This window comes from Schistocerca cancellata, chromosome 8, assembly GCF_023864275.1.
Source record: "Schistocerca cancellata isolate TAMUIC-IGC-003103 chromosome 8, iqSchCanc2.1, whole genome shotgun sequence".
NCBI lineage: Eukaryota > Metazoa > Arthropoda > Insecta > Orthoptera > Acrididae > Schistocerca > Schistocerca cancellata.
In genome coordinates this window covers 422,777,456-422,795,008 of record NC_064633.1, presented here as the reverse complement: position 1 = coordinate 422,795,008, position 17,553 = coordinate 422,777,456, and the positions used below count along the sequence as shown (strand labels likewise).

The window sequence follows — 17,553 nt, the reverse complement described above, 5'->3', positions numbered from 1 at the left end:
ATCCCACCTGGTAAGGATCCCACACCGTGCAGCAATATTCTAACAGAGGACGAACGAGTGTAGTGTAAGCTGTCTCTTTAGTGGACTTGTTGCATCTTCTAAATGTCCTGCCAATGAAACACAACCATTATTGACATTCCTACATGGAGTTTCTGTTGTTTGATTCTTCTTAGCAATTTTTTGGTACAGACTTTGCAAAATACCTGTGCACTCATTTCTAAAAATAAGGATATTCTTTTCCAAGTAGTTCTTGCTAGCAGCAGTGGCACCAGGAGTTGTCTTATGACTACGTGCTTTGGTAACATCAATAGCAAGCAACTTGTTAGAATTTGTCACCATTTCCTTAACAGTTTTCTTTATGAACTGAAAAGCAAGGATGTACATAAAACTGAACAACAATGATGTAAGAAACTTGAGTTTTGCACAAAGAAATTTATCTTCTAGTAATTTTTAATTTTTTCAAAGTTTCTACTTTCAGCTGGTCTTTAATGTACTTCAGCACATACTTCTTCAAATGTGAAATAAGTTCAAGTGCTATTTTCACAGCTTCAATATTTCCAGTCCATCTTATAGAACAAGGTTTGAGAGGAAACTTGGAAAACGCAGTGATATTTGAGAGGACTGCCCTCCTTGAAGGAAAATCCTTCATAGAGTACCAGAAATACACAAACATTCCAATCACTTTTATTATGAACTGTTTTCAAAGCTCCAATCACTATATGAAGTGAGTAAGTGCCATATATTTTCAATCATGCTGCCAGGATACATAATTTGGGATACGTCCGTCGTGTTTCCAGAACTTCTTACTGATGAATGAGACATGACTTTATTCATAGACCACATGCTTTCAGTTTGTACTATCTCATCAGTAACTAAAAAGTATTTTAATAAGTTTGTTTTGGAACTCTCTTCAACTGAAGCTCTAGAGGTTGTAGATTGAGCAAGTGATAGTAATTGGTTAAAGCCGTTCAAATTCTGTTCAGCAGAAACTTGTGGCTGTGCTGACACTGTTTTACTGCAGTAAAAGGCAAATTGTTTTGCTGGCTTGAAACTAGCGAGTGAACCAAAACAGAATCTCTCTTTCCACTTTCATGAGTGTTACACATGAAATGCCACTGGCACTAAGGTCAAAATTAAAATTACAATATTAAAATTTCAATAGTTTTATATTAACTATCAAAAACCTCCAAGAAAATCTCTTTCCAAAAAGACGCAGGTTAAAGAGATTTAAACAGAAGTGGGATTGGGCAGAATTAAAGAAACAACTGTTCTAACTAATAATCCTCCAGAAACACATGAGATTGCAGCACTGTACGTCATTTCCACTAGGTGTTTACACCATATATAAATAAACAAAGCCACACCTCCAAATTTCTCCATCTGTAACTGCTCCTCAAGGATGCCAAAACAAAATTCATGATCACCCAATCAATTTCATTACCTTTTCATCACTTTCATGACCACCTGTTCATTTTCATAACTTTTTCATTACTTTTTCATTACTTTCACAACCTGTAAACACCCTGCTGAAGTACGCCACTATGAACCCCCCCTTTTAACTGTATGTGGCGATCAACCAGTGAAACTAAGCAATGATTATGGGAAGATCACTATTTACAAAATAAAATAAAATAAAAAATTTCAAGAATTTTGACAAGGTATTAAGAAGCATTAATTTGTTGCCCTTGACAACTAATAATCAACAACTGATCTTCATGAATTGAATGCATAAGTTAGTCTCAAGTTTTTGATGACAGTACTATCCAGACTGAGTTGAAGAACATTACTCGAACTTGTGAATGAACAATTTTCATGAAGAAGGAATCATTTACTGCTGGGTTACCAAACACCCAGCAACATAATATGATGATGTGCTTGCACTGAAAGTACAAAGTGAGACTGGCGAAGATTGCAACGTGTAAGAGATTATGGCAGGGTTGGCAAGGAAGATAACTAACATGACTGCAGCCAGTGGACAACACATCGGCACTCATCTTGCAGCCACTGACTCCGAGACTTTGCGAAGCACTGTTCCTAGTTCAACGGTGGTTTCATTGGCAGTCACCTACAATCAAACAGATGTCAAATCTTAACTGTTGCATGTAACCAACTGGACATAGTGATATTATATTGAGGGTTGAATCTATTGTTAACTACAGTGTGTAAGTTTATGCCAGTGTTAACTTGTAAGATGACCGCAGAGGCAGAGAAAGTTGATATAACATCATTATTTGCGAAATTAATGGAGGAGGAGGATATTGGTGTTTAACGTCCTGTCAACAATGAGGTCATTAGAGACGGAGCACAAGCTCGGATTAGGGAAGGATGGGGAAGGAAGTCGGCCGTAACCTTTCAAAGGAACCATCCCGGCATTTGCCTAGTGTGATCTAGGGAAATCACGGAAAACCTAAATCAGGATGGCCGGACGCGGGATTGAACCGTCGTCCTCCCGAATGCGAGTCCAGTGTCCTACCACTGCGCCACCTCGCTCGGTGCGAAATTAATGGACAAAAATAAAATACTAATGGAGACGGTTGAAAATACTATTAGCAGTAAGCTGGATGAAAATGAGAGAATGCAGAGGAAAACATTTCTAATTAAATAGACAAAAATTATTCAGACCAAATTTGTTTAGGTTTGCAGAACAGGATAACAAAATAAAAGAATTAGAAAGTAAAGTTAATGTGTTAATGATAAATCTACCCCCAGAGGTACATAGTGTAATTTGTCAAGAGTTTCAGGAATATTTCAAAGACGTGAATCAAAATCATAAATCTGTACACAACGAGATTTCAAACACATATAAGAGAGTAGAATCATTAGAGCAAGATAGGATATTGAGCCCAGAATCTACCTTAACTAGTTTGGAAGAGAAATTGCACGCGTTCATTGAACAGAAAGTACAGGACCCATTGAATCAAGCACTAGCAAGACCAATTCCGTGGATAATACTGTAAACAATCAACACAAATTTCAAAATATATGGGATATGTTAGGAGAAACTAAGAAAACACTATAGAGTAGACAAACTACTACTAACATTGGGATTTATACAGAATTTTTTGAGAAACTGAGTTTTGTCTTCACCACATATCAAGAAAGTAGTCTTATGAGAAAGAGATAGTCATAAATGTATTGGGTTTGAGGTTTATAGTAATACGCCTGTGAACACCAACGAATATGTGAAAGGAGCTTTGAACCTGTGTGTCTCAACATATTATATGAATTACTGTTTGCTGGAAGTGTGAAGTATGGCGGTAAAGTGTGCAGGAAAATGTCGTGCATATTACAATTAGCAGATGTAACATATTTATTAGTAAAATGTGTACTGATTAGTGAAAGCATAAAAGGCATAGGGTTAATGCAGATCTATTTTCCTTATTTGGTACTTTTTTTTATTTACTTACATGTATACAGTCATTCAGTTATTGTGGAAAAGAAAAAGTTGGATTCAAAATGCTGTCACACTGACAATAGTGTAAGACGTACCCCACAGTTCTAATGTGAAGAAAGAAATACACGAATTTTTCCTCACTACAGTAGACCTTTCAAAAGAGTAGCATATCTCATCCAGAATCTGTTCACTTGATCAATCCAAATAACGGTCAAGAAAAAGGACTATACAACGTTGATATGCTAAAGACTTATAAACTGCTACTTTATTAGAAGTGGAGTAATACTGTGAACACAATAAAAGGTTGCCTTTATTATTAGATCTATTTAACAAGCCATGTAGCACTATCAATAGCACTTGATCAAATGTTAAATGAGTTTATTGTGTAATAATATTTGCACTGAGCAATTGCAACAATGAAACTTCCTGGCAGATTAAAACTGTGTGCCGGACCGACACTCGAACTCGGGACCTTTGCCTTTCGCGGGCAAGTGCTCTACCATCTGAGCTACACAAGCGCAACTCACGCCCCGTCCTCACAGCTTTACTTCTGTCAGTATCTCATCTCCTACCTTCCAAACTTTACAGAAGCCATGTCTCCGCAATATCCTTTCTTTCAGGAGAGCTAGTTCTGCAAGGTTCGCAGGAGAGCTTCTGTAAAGTTTGGAAGGTAGGAGACAAGATACTGGCAGAAGTAAAGCTGTGAGGATGGGGCACGAGTCGTGCTTGGGTAGCTCAGATGGTAGAGCACTTGCCTGCGAAAGGCGAAGGTCCCGAGTTCGAGTCTCAGTCTGGCACACAGTTTTAATCTGCCAGGAAGTTTCATATCAGCGCACACTCTGCTGCAGAGTGAAATCTCATTCTGGGAACAGCAACAACATCTCTATGCAACTATAGAGATGCTAATAATTTGGCAAGTTGTTTCCATATAATTAAATATACATAAAATATTACAAAATACCAGATAGAGATCACTCTTTGAAAGAAAATGTAACAGTATGGTGTAATAATGAGGGCAGTAGAATGACTTGTGACAATAATAGTTTACAATTCATGAATTACGAACTATTTTTAACATGTGTTGTTAGATCAATTTCTCCAAACATACCATTTTCGGGGCCTGTATGATGAAGCCAAAAAGTGTCATACAGTAGGGCATTTTAAGACTCTTCATCCTCTGGCTTTTTGGTCACATAATAAACTGCCTACAGGAAAATTAAAGAGACCTTTGGAGAAAAGAGAACCACTTGTGTGAATATCAACAGTTCAGATGGAAACCCAGTTCTAAGCAAAGAAGTGAAAACAGAAAGGTGGAAGGTGTATACAGGGTGTTACAAAAAGGTACGGCCAAACTTTCAGGAAACATTCCTCACACACAAATAAAGAAAAGATGTTACATGGACATGTGTCCGGAAATGCTTAATTTCCATGTTAGAGCTCATTTTAGTTTCGTCAGTATGTACTGTACTTCCTCGATTCACCGCCATGATTTCATACGGGATACTCTGTGCTGCTAGAACATGTGCCTTTACAAGTACGACACAACATGTGGTTCATACACAATGGAGCTCCTGCACATTTCAGTCGAAGTGTTCGTACGCTTCTCAACAACAGATTCGGTGACCAATGGATTGGTAGAGGCGGACCAATTCCATGGCCTCCACGCTCTCCTGACCTCAACTCTCTTGACTTTCATTTATGGGGGCATTTGAAAGCTCTTGTCTACGCAACCCCGGTACCAAATGTAGAGACTCTTTGTGCTTGTATTGTGGACGGCTGTGATACAATACGCCATTCTCCAGGGCTGCATCAGCGCATCAGGGATTCCATGCGACGGAGGGTGGATGCATGTATCCTTGCTAACGGAGGACATTTTGAACATTTCCTGTAACAAAGTGTTTGAAGTCATGCTGGTACATTCTGTTGCTGTGTGTTTCCATTCCATGATTAATGTGATTTGAAGAGAAGTAATAAAATGAGCTCTAACATGGAAAGGAAGCGTTTCCGGACACATGTCCACATAACATATTTTCTTTCTTTGTGTGTGAGGAATGTTTACTGAAAGTTTGGCCGTACCTTTTTGTAACACCCTCTATAGAGAGTCTATACAAGGGCGATGTGCTTGAGGACAATATTATGGAAATGGAAGAGGATGTAGATGAAGGTGAAATGGGAGATATGATACTGCGTGAAGAGTTTGACAGAGCACTGAAAGATCTACGTCGAAACAAGGCCCTGGGAGTAGTTCTATTAGAACTACAGACAGCCTTGGGGGAGCCAGCCCTGACAAAACTCTGCCATCTGGTGAGCAAGATGTATGAGACAGGCGAAACACCCTCAGACTTCAAAAAGAATATAATATTTCAAATCCCAAAGAAAGCAGGTGTTGACAGGTGAGAAAATTACCGAACTATCAGTTTAATAAGTCACAGCAGCAAAACACTAATGCGAATTCTTCAGAGACGAATGGAAAAACTAGTAGAAGCCGACCTCTGTGGGATGATCAGTTTGGATTCTGTACAAATGTTGGAACATGTGAGGCAATACTGACCCTACGACTTATCTTAGAAGATAGATTAAGGAAAGGTAAACCTACGTTTCAAGAATTTGTAGGCTTAGGGAAAGCTTTTGACAATGTTGACTGGAATACTCTCTTTCAAATTCTTAAGTTGGCAGGGGTGAAATACAGGGAGCGAAAGGCTATTTACAATTTGTACAGAAACCAGATGGCAGTTATAAGAGTCGAGGGATATGAAAGGGAAGCAGTGGTTGGGAAGGGAGTGACACAGGGTTGTAGCCTCTCCCCGATGTTGTTCAATCTGTATATTGAGCAAGCAATAAAGGAAAAAAAAAAAGAAAAATTCGGAGTAGGTATTAAAATCCATGGAGAAGAAATAAAAACTTTAAGGTTCGCCAATGACATTGTAATTCTGTCAGAGACAGCAAAGGACCTGGAAGAACAGTTGAACGGAATGGACAGTATCTTGAAAGAAGGGTATAAGATGAACATCAACAAAAGCAAGACAAGGATAATGGAATATAGTCGCATTAAGTCAGGTGATGCTGAGGGAATTAGATTAGGATATGAGACACTTAAAGTAATAAAGGAGTTTTGCTATTTGGGGAGCAAAATAACTGATGATGGTCGAAGTAGAGAGGATATAAAATGTAGACTATCAATGGTAAGGAAAGCGTTTCTGATGAAGAGAAATTTGTTAACATCGAGTATAGAATTAAGTGTCAGGAAGTCATTTCTGAAAGTATTTGTAAGGAGTGTAGCCATGTATGGAAGTGAAACATGGATGATAAATAGTTTGGACAAGAAGAGAATAGAAGCTTTCAAAATCTGGTGCTACAGAAGAATGCTGAAGATTAGATGGGTAGATCACATAACTAATGAGGAGGTATTGAATAGAATTGGGGAGAAGAGAAATTTGTGGCACAACTTGACAAGAAGAAGGGACCGCTTGGTAGGACATGTTCTGAGGCATCAGGGGATCACAAATTTAGCATTTGAGGTCAGCATGGAGGGTAAAAATCATAGAGGGAGACCAAGAGATGAATAGGTTGCAGTAGGTACTGGGAGATGAAGAAGCTTGCACAGGATAGAGTAGCATGGAGAGCTACATCAAACCAGTCTCTGGACTGATGACCACAACAACAACAACAACAACAACTATAAACAAGGCAGGGTTGTTTTGGAGTGGAGGGTGAGACACGAATCTGTCTTTGGGATCTATCTTGTCTTATTCTTAAAGTTCCACAAATCCATTCCTAGCTTCCTTCCCTTTTTCTCCTTTAGGTGGTATTATTATATCTTTTCCTCTTTCCACAAGCAACAGTCCCCAATTGCAACCATTCTCATTTCTGATATGTTTTGACCTGTTTTCACAGGACTGCCGAGACTGATCTGCAAACATGAGACATGAGGCCATGACAATATGACAAACATTCAAGTGTGGTGATGTTTAGGCATGTCAGACATTCTCTGGGACGATAGCCAGGTGCGATGCAACAGTTGCATCGAAAGTGAGATGCTAAACACACGTGAACGATGAATGAAGCGCCATTTGTTCGAACAGCAGATGCATTGACGTAATAAAAGAAAACTTGATTTTTTCAAGACAGAGTACAGAAAGGGAAAATAAAATTCATAACTAGAAAAATTGGATATTACTGATGTATGAAAGAATACATATATCAGCGAACTGGTATAAAATAAGTTCTCATATAAAATTTTTCAAGAATACAGATTGGTTAAGAGCACAAGATAGTATTATCTCACATATACTAATTAGTAATATTGTTAATAAAGAGTTAATTAAATGTATAAAGTGTGACTGAGTAAATAGGTAGGCTTGGATATTAGTCTATAAAATATTATAAGTATGTGGATTCGCTTTAATAACTGGAACAAAGTAGAGTAAAAAGAAAAATAAGATATAAGCTGAGGAGCAACACAGGTTGACATCTGGGTACAGTCAAGTATTAAGTCAAGAAACCTCTTCAAACTGAGGTAAGGAGATAAGTAGAAAATAAGTTGATAAATGCTGTGCGATTTGTGTATAATATAAAGTTTACTCACATCAGGAAAAATAGAAATGGGAGACGGATAGACAGATTCATGAGAGAGACTGGTCTATGGAGGGGTTAGGAAGATTTACGTATAAGGTTCAAATGGCTCTAAGCACTATGGGACTTAACATCTGAGGTCATGATCAGTCCCTTAGACTTAGAAATACTTAAAACTAACTAACCTAAGGACATCACACACATCTATGCTCTAAGCAGGATTCAAACTTGCGACCATAGCAGCAGCGCGGTTCCGGACCGAAGTGCCTAGAACCGCTCAGCCACAGCACCCACCCGGCTATGTATAAGGGAACTGTTTCATAAAAAAGAGTTAAAATCTCACGTAACTTAAAGCAAATCAGTCTCTTTATTGAGATAACAGACCAAGGAAACAAACAATACCCACCCACAGAGAGAAGTTTCAGTTATTTTAAAAGAAACGAGTGTACGCCCTTTGTAAAAAGAGTCGTGACATAGTATAATGTTTAAATATGATACATGATAGTTATATTGAACGAAGCAGGTTTTCTCAAATATTGTTAAATGTGAGCTGGAGTAATAGTCACTAATGATATGTATAAATGACATACCTGTTGAGAAAATGAAAATTTTGATGCATATGAATAAACAATTATGCACATCTTTCTCTTGAGCATGGGGATATGTAGTGTAACAGGGCGTTTTATCAAATACCCTGGTCCACTATCAATATTCGTACCAGCTAAAGATGATCATGATAATGGATATTTGTTAAATAGTATATACGAAAGTAGCAGGTACTGTGTGCCCCAATCATGTTTGTACAGAAGGTGCACGCCCCGTGACAAGTGTAGTGGCAAGCTGTCATGCGTTGTGCGACGATCACTTGCTATAACAAGGCTATAAGTATGCTTCGGCACTCCAAGCTGGCAGTATCACAGACTGAACAGAGTAAGAGGACTGCTGACAATGTCAACAGGGAGACAAAAACAAATGAATAACTTTTATGTTAAAGATAACTCTGATGACATAGGTGTCAGGCATTCTGTATCAGTAGGTGTTAATGTTTGATGTCTAATTAAATTACTTTAAGTTATAACTACTGAAATATGTCAGGGTGAGAAGTGAATACTTTAACAGGGTTGCCACAAGTTTCCCCAAGTCAAATTCCCTGATATTTCCCCGATTTCCAGATAAGTTTTAGCATTTTTCCCTGGCAAATTTTGAGATCTCAAGGGTAAGTAAAGAAGTAAGTTGACAAAAAATCTAGGACTTCTGTATTCCTTCCTGTGTGAGCAAAAATCTTAAGTATTAACATCAACATCTTTTGTAATTAACTGTTTTTAGATGGAGAAAGCAAACCAAATGATATAGATGTTTTAACACACACACACACACACACACACACACACACACACACACACACACACACACACACACAAATGCAACTCACACACACTACTGCAGTCTCAGGCAAATGAAACCACTTGGTTGCCTGAGACTGCAGTAGTGTGTGTGTGTGTGTGTGTGTGTGTGTGTGTGTGTGTGTGTGTGTGTGTGTCATCTATTGTTGACGAAGGCCTTAACGTCCGAAAGCTTTAATTGTAAAGGCTTTTTTTTTTTACCTATCTGCGACTCAGCATCTCCACTATATGGTTTGTAGCAACAGCAACTTTCCTTTTCATAATATTTTAATATTCTATCCCGGATTTTCCATTGTTTGGTCTTACAGGTACAGAAATATATCAGTACACAGCATACAAACTGCCAGCAACTGTCAAAATTTTCTTCTTCTTATTGTCCATACTTTCTAGTAGGGCCTATGTAAACCTCTTTTGAAGTGCCACAATATACAACAACAAATAAAATGTCTGTAAAATGCTGCACTGAACAATGTACTTGGGGTGAGACAGCTGCAATTCCTGAAATCCATCACCCATGGCCTTGGGCCTGCCGAAGAGCACCTCAGTCCTGGGTCCATGGATAAACCAAGCAAAGCCACCACGTCATGGCACACCCAAACAGATCGGCCTGCAGGCATATCACTGAGGCTATATCCAATGACCAGAGCCTGCACATTAGTGGGAAACGGTGGGCTCCAAATCGGCAGGTCCGATATGTTAAGAGATACCAGCAGAAATGGCCTGCGTTTTGGGCCGTCGTGGAAATCCACTCATGTGGCCAGCTATTCACATGTTGCATCATGTTGATGAAGTGAGACCACAGTGATCAATCCATGGAACAGATAACTGTGCAAATACTCTGTCAATCAGAACTAAGGAGGATAGGTAGCAACTCAACTTTGATGATGATGATGATGATCGATGAGCCACAGACAGGCCCGTAGAAAAGACAAACACATTTTCACAACTAAATTTTCAGCCATAGCCTTTGTCAGAAAATGACAGCACACACACATTCACACAATCACTCACACACAAGTCATGCACCCATGACCACCGTCTCCAGCCACTGCGTCAACAATCTTTGAGAATCATATCCAAACAAACCACTCCTCATGCCTCCCTGCCTCTTGTTGGCAGCTGCTAGGCTAGCAGCAAGAAGCAGTAGCAGCACTGACAGCAAGCTGAGAAGAATGGTAGGAATGGGAGAAAATAAGGAAGAAGGGAAGCACATTCTCAGCTGTGCCCAGCCAGCAACGATGCACGACACCTCTGTAAACAAACCTTTTCATCTACTGGGACAAAAACGAAATTTTTCCAGTTTTTTTTTTTCTTTTTTTTTCAAATCTGCCTAACATTTCACTGATTTCCCTGACATATTTCAAATTCTCTGATTTCCAGAACTTGTGGCAATCCTGTTTAAATACAGATATGTGCAAATGACAGTTCAAAGTTCACTTAGTAGCTAGAAGTATAGTCGTAATCTAACATTTCATCATCACCCAACAAGGAGCGAAGTACAGAAGAAAAGCAAGTTCGTACACGGAGGTGGGACTGAGCAGCTGCACCACCAGAACAATTTCTAAAAGGTGACTGTTCATCAGCAAGATTTATAACAGGTAACTGGCAGATTCAACATGGTGAAAACCAAGTGCAGACAGCAGCTGAAGTGCACCACTAAGAAAAATCCTTCTGTTTCACCATATGTGATGTCTTGTAAACCACCACAAAGGAAACTACTAGAATTAAAAATTGCATACCTTCAAAAAACATGCATGCTATTATTTGACCACTAACTTGCAATGGCCGTGTCAAGGTGGATACTCCAGTTCCTGTCAGATCACTGAAACTAAGCACTGTCGGGCATGGCCAGTACTTGTGTGGGTGACTATCCAGGTGTGCCACGCACTATTAACATTTTCCCCCATGTCTTTACGGTATAGGGGTCAGGAAGGGTGGTGGCATGGAGTCCGTTATCGCCAATCTTTGTGCCAAATGTCCTGGATCCTGTTGCATGAAGTGAGGGCGTGTGACACTGTTGATGGAGATCCATCCATCGTATGGGGACATTAAGCTCGGTAGCCCCTTTGGTGGTCTTCCAAGAATAGGAGGCTATGTTCTGGCACTGGGTTTCACCCTCTCCCTTCCTCTCATAATCTCCAAAACAAACATGACATTACACTACACATGCACCCAGTACAGTCACTTGCCAGAATAAAAGCAAGTTCATACACGGCGATGGAACTGAGTCGCTGGAGCACCAGAACAATTTCTAAAAGCAAGATTTATAACAGGTAACTGGTGCCCACACTTGCCAGATATACTCAGTAGACAGCAATCACATCTCATGACGGAAAAGTGCCTGTGGGCATGATGGATAGGGAAAATCTTTCCACTTCACCGGCTGAACCTGTCCTTCAGAGTCTCCCAGCCCTTCATGCCACACGACTTTATTTTACTTTTTACCACTGTCAGACTTCACATCATTCTACACCATTACAGCTAGTCATCCAGATCCCGAGTCTGCAAATCCACGACCAGTGCTTTCATTATGCAGAGGGGACATCATTATATGAAAGATGCAGGTTAGTGCATTTCAGGTACTTACAGCGAGATACAAGGGATGAGTGTGTCTCAACCAGCAACCTTGCCGAGTTCAGACAATCTACTGTCAACAGGTTCTGTGACTGGTCTTGTTAATGCAAGGGGAGTGATGAATTTGGGTCCAAGTGATCTTTCCTTCCTTTTAACCTTCCCCAACCTACCCCAGGCTCCTCTGCAAGGAAGGGCTATCAGATACGAAAGCTAGGAAGTGTCTCACTATTACATTTATGTGGGTCTACCAGAAGCAGTACATGTGTTTCGCCTCCCGAAGATATTTATTGGCCACCAACTCTAATTCACAGATTAATCATTGTTAATAATAAACAAAAACAACACAAGTTCAAACTTTTCACACTTTACAGGGTTTTTTTCTCCATCAAAACAGCTGTGATGTTTCCAGAATGAGATTTTCACTCTGCAGCGGAGTGTGCGCTGTTTCAGCTGTGATGTTAATCTCAATCCCAGTATTTTGCATTTATCAGCATTAAGATGAAATTAATTAGAAAAAAAACCAATGTAAATCCACCAGCTAATTTTTGTATCTTTAAACTGTGCAAAGAAGAGTGTGAAAGTACAGCTTGGCATCTGTGACTATTCAGATTTGATACTCATAAAAAATGCTTGAAAAAGTGTGTTTTCTTGCAAATACTTCAGCATCTGGTGACTTGTTCCCAAGTAAAATTTAGTATTCACATACTAAATGAAACTAGACATTTCTGCAGTTCTGGTGAAATGCAGCACACCTATGGTAATCTTCAAGCTATGTGTTCAGTAGTAGAGCTCGACATTACATATCAATCATTATGAAACAGATAATAGAAATGAGTAAGTAGGGCAGTTTGTTGATTATGTATATTGCAGCAGTTACACTGAAAGGAAAGGAATTCATAGCAACTGATGGCTATGGAGAACTGTATGAAACCAAACCTACCACTGATGACAGAAACAACAAGAAGCAGTGAGTATAAGCTTCAAACAATCCAGATGGAGCAATGTGGGCTGCAGTGACAGGAGATTGTGTATTTTACACTTTTTTGATTCATAATTCATGCAGAATACCAGCAAGCACCATTTTGTTTATGTCTTGCATGGGCATTTGGAAGACAATCATGAATGTCAGACATGTGCTCATATCACAAGATTTTATAATATTGTAGCCACCTTTGCTGGCTTTGGTGCTGAGACTATGGGCAATACACTGTCCTCCTGTAACACTAATGGGACAATGCACCACATTGCAACCATTAATTTTGGACTAGTGTCAGCTGTTCATCATTTTAATATTGCAATAAGAATTGAACTTACTGACTGAGGCAGGCGAGGAATATTACAGAAGATGAATGGGTAGCTTTAAGAAATGGTATAGCGGAATCAGCAGTGGAACAATCAGGCAGAGAGACAAGGCACAATAGAAATCTTAGGTAACATATGACATACTGATTTTAATAGGTGAAAGGGGAAAATATAAAAACCCAGAAAGTGAAGAGGGAAAGGGAAAAGAAATGTCTAAAAAAATTATAGGAAGTGCAAAATGGCAAAATCAGAAACGACTAAATGGGAAATCCAATGCTGCAGAAGCATGCATACCTGTCAGAAAGATAGATGCCACCTGGAAAAAAATTAAGAACAAAGGAATCACTGTATGAATATTAAGCACTTAGGTGGCAAGCTAGTACAAGGCACAGAAGGGAAGGCTGAAAGATGGAAGGAATAGAAGTGCTATACAAGGGAAATGAACTTGAAGAGAATATTTAAGTAGATAAAGAAGAAATAATGAGATACAAATTTCGAAAGGGAATTAAAGTTCAGGAAGAATCAACAAAAACTCTGAGGTTTGCCGATGGCATTGTAATTCTGTCAGAGATGGCAAAAGGACGTGGAAGAGCAAATGAACAGAAAAGATGGTGTCTTAAAAACAGGTTATAAGATGAATATCAACAAAGGTACAATATGTACTTTAATAAAATCAAGTGAAGTGGACGGAATTACAACAAGTACCAAGACATTAAAAGTATTAGCTGAGTATTGCTATTTGGGTAGAAAAATATGTGATGATGGTTGAAGTAGAGAGGATATCAACTGCACACAGGCAATAGCAAGACAAGTGCTTCTGAAAAAAGGAAATTTGTTAACAACAAATACAATTTTAAGTGTTATGCAAAAGTGAAATTTGGGCAATAATCAGAAAGATGAGAATAGAAGCTTTACAAATTTGGTGCTACAGAAGATTGCTGAAGACCACAACACCAATTAAGAAAAAGAAATTATATGTAATTGAGTGCTTACATAAAACTGTGAAAGTGTATATCTTCAAATTAATGACATCAGTGCTTAGCCTTCTATTCAGACTTTCTATGTCTATCCTGCTTCCTACTAAAATGAGTATTAGTAAATGATTTAATTAAAATATTTTTCCCAAATCAAGAAAAACAGAATAATTTTACAGATTTGTATATTGTACAGTTTCTTATTGTGAACAAATGTATATCGTATGGCATTATGTACTTAACAATCAAGCGATAAACAAAGTGTTTAAGTGTATGAAAAGTTCACGGACCATGGGGATGATTTTTTTCATTAATTTATTGGTAAGGCTAGCAGCGTCTGCAATGTATCACAGAATATCACAAAACGATACAGTGTAGAAACCACTAGATGCTAGATGAATGCTGTACTAAGTGCAAAAATAGCAATACCAGAGTGACAATACTACTGTGCTGTGGCTTTCTCTCTTTAAGTCTTGCGATCTTACACTCTTTGTGCAGAAATGTAAACAGTTCAAGCCATTATTTTACAGTACAGTACAGCAGAACAAAAAAAGATACAGTTTCTGTTTTGTTCCTTGGTTCAGTTCCCATACAACAGTCATGAGGGTCTACACCACATTCGTATGTTTTGTTAACAAATAGATGTTTTACAACAGAATGTTTAAATAAATTAAACAGAATTTGCATACAATTTCTTACTTCCAACCAATACGAGGGAGCCTGATTACCACACTGATCTCATAATAGCAATCTAACTATTTTTAAAGAACATACCTGTTCAGTCAATAGTTGGTGCTCCTGGTCATCATCAACAACTACACCTGCTGTCTGTATGTACCCTTGAACTACAGCAGCACGGTCTGGTGACATAGGTACGCTGCTTCCATTATGATGATCAGGAACCTTAGTAAGGCACGGCAGGGCACCATTAACAGTAACTAGGCCTAATTCCTGGGGGTGAGGCAAACCATGATGACTACTGCCCACATTTCCATGATGCTTCTGCTGCTGAGCAATCTGTACAGCAACGAGGGCTGCTGCAAGGCGACGATCATCTTCCGTCAGTAAGACATCTTCATCATAATGGTCACCCACAGGAGGAAGGTAGCCAGCTGCACCATGTGCCACAAATTCACCAGCACTTCCTGGTACCATCATGTCAACCACAAGTCCATTATGCACAACATGATGAGGAACCAGGTCAAGGCCAGTAGGCCCGCAGTCCGAAGGGACACCACCGCCTGTTCCCCCCTTACCCCCAACAGCACCAAGAGAAGGTTCAGCCAACCTGTGTATGTTGACATACTGTGTAACAGGTGGTGCAATAACTGCGCATCCATCTTCATCAACCTTGAGGGAAGGTGGTGCAACTGATGTATTAAGTTTCCCATCAGGTCGTAACTGTGAGATGTCAACACTGTCCAACAGTTCTTGTGATCTTGTGTCGTCATCCATCATCTGTCATACCACCTCCGAAACCGGGTTTCTCAGCACAGCCTGTAACACCATACAGAATATATGTAAATGAACTATATTTGAAGATGAGTACGTTACCTGACATTTAAATAACCTGAACACCAAAAATGAGTAAAAGAAATCAGAAATATTATAAAACTGTTACACAAAAGGGCAACTGGAGTAGCTTCATCAATATTGCCTTACGATCCAGATCCCCCTCCAGCTGTTGAAAATAAAAAGCAAACTGGACATACAAAAAATTGAAAGGCTGGAAAGAAAATTCAAGATGAAGTTCAGGATACAAATGGTCAACAGACAGAGAGAGAGAGGACATAAGAGTAAGGCACTGATCACCATACATATAATACTAAAGGTAGCTTAAGGTTATTATGCATACTGCCGTATTTTACACTGAAAAAGTTTATTATAACTTTAAGTAACGGAAATGTCCAATATCATAGCAATTACAATAAGTGAAGCAGAATTTTAAAAAAGTGCAAATAAATCTTGCATCCTAAATTCTGAACTGCCTGTTACATCCCATTACCGCTGTTTTGCATTTCATCCCCCTTTTCCATTATCTTCTTAGCTTCCGGGGTTAATATACTTCAATGCGACACTGAAAGCAATCTTAGCCTGAATACAAACATTTACAAACAGTTCAAAGATGGCTTATTTTATGGTGATTTCAGATTAAATCTGATTTTTACCTTAAGGATTACCTGAAGAATGGAATTTGCTATTGAGATGACAGATAGGTTTCACAGTCATCTTTTATGCACAACAGTCACTCAGACAAATAAAATTGTGCTTATCTTATTTGGCACTTTTCAATGTGGATAGCAACTCTTTTTGACTGACGTCATTTCACTGGCACGAATGAACTCTAGAACGCGATCGGCCGATCGCGTGTCATATGCTAAAATTGACGATATATCAGGCGATAGCTGTAGACAGGCGCGTAACGGATTAAAATAGGGGCACTCAATTAAAAGGTGTCTTACCGTCCACAGCTGAGAGCAGTGGGGACAGAGTGGGGGAGGATCGCCGCTTAAAAGATGTCGATGGCTAAAAAGACAGTGCCCTATCCGGAGTCTAGTTAAAATTACCTCCTCCCGACGACGCGCTCGGGAGGAAGAGGTCCAAGCACAAGGAAGAGTTTTCACGTCCCGCAACTTATTTTGGAGAAGTGTCGACCAATGTGCGTGCCATAAATGAAGAACACGACGACATAAAACGCTCCGTAGATCGGCGAAGGGAATATATTGAATAGCTGGCCGAAGAAGAGAGACTGCAGCCTTGGCTGCAATATCGGCCGCCTCATTGCCGCAGATACCAACGTGTCCCGGGAGCCAGAGGAACGCCACCGAGACGCCCCCCAGGTGGAGCAAGCTCAGACAGTCCTGAATCCGGTGGACCAGAGGGTGCACAGGGTAAAGAGCTTGGAGACTGAGGAGAGAGCTGAGAGAATCAGCAGATAACGTACTGTATCTGCCGATGGCGGCGGATGTAGTGGACAGCCTGGAGAACAGCGTAAAGCTCCGCAGTATAAACCGAACACTGGTCGGGAAGCCGAAAGTGATTTGGGGTGTCACCAACAACATAGGCACTCCCTACACCTAACGATGTTTTCGAGCCGTCGGTGTAAATAAATGTGACATTCGTCATTTGTGCACATAGAGCAGCAAATGCCCGACGATAAACAAGTGAAGGGGTACCATCCTTCCGAAATCGACACAGGTCTCGGAGCAGGCAGATCCGGGGACGGAGCCAAGGCGGTGCTGTACCCCAAGTTGTCAAGAAGGTTTTAGGAAAGCGGAAGGAAAGAGAATGGAGCAATTGACGGAAGCGGACTCCCGGTGGTAGTAGGGAGGAG

At 39.7% G+C, this 17,553-nt stretch overlaps 1 protein-coding gene across 2 annotated transcripts in view; it reads right to left on the bottom strand.

Moving 5' to 3' along the window:
• The window catches only part of LOC126095296 (zinc finger protein 665-like), a 148,827-nt gene that overhangs the window by 90,003 nt on the left and 41,271 nt on the right, over nucleotides 1-17,553 (bottom strand). For both annotated transcript variants that reach the window (XM_049910080.1, XM_049910079.1), the window contains exon 2: nucleotides 14,994-15,716. In XM_049910080.1, coding sequence (XP_049766037.1) covers nucleotides 14,994-15,677 — 684 coding nt within the window. In that variant the 5' untranslated portion in view covers nucleotides 15,678-15,716. The remainder of the gene's footprint in view (nucleotides 1-14,993; nucleotides 15,717-17,553) is intronic.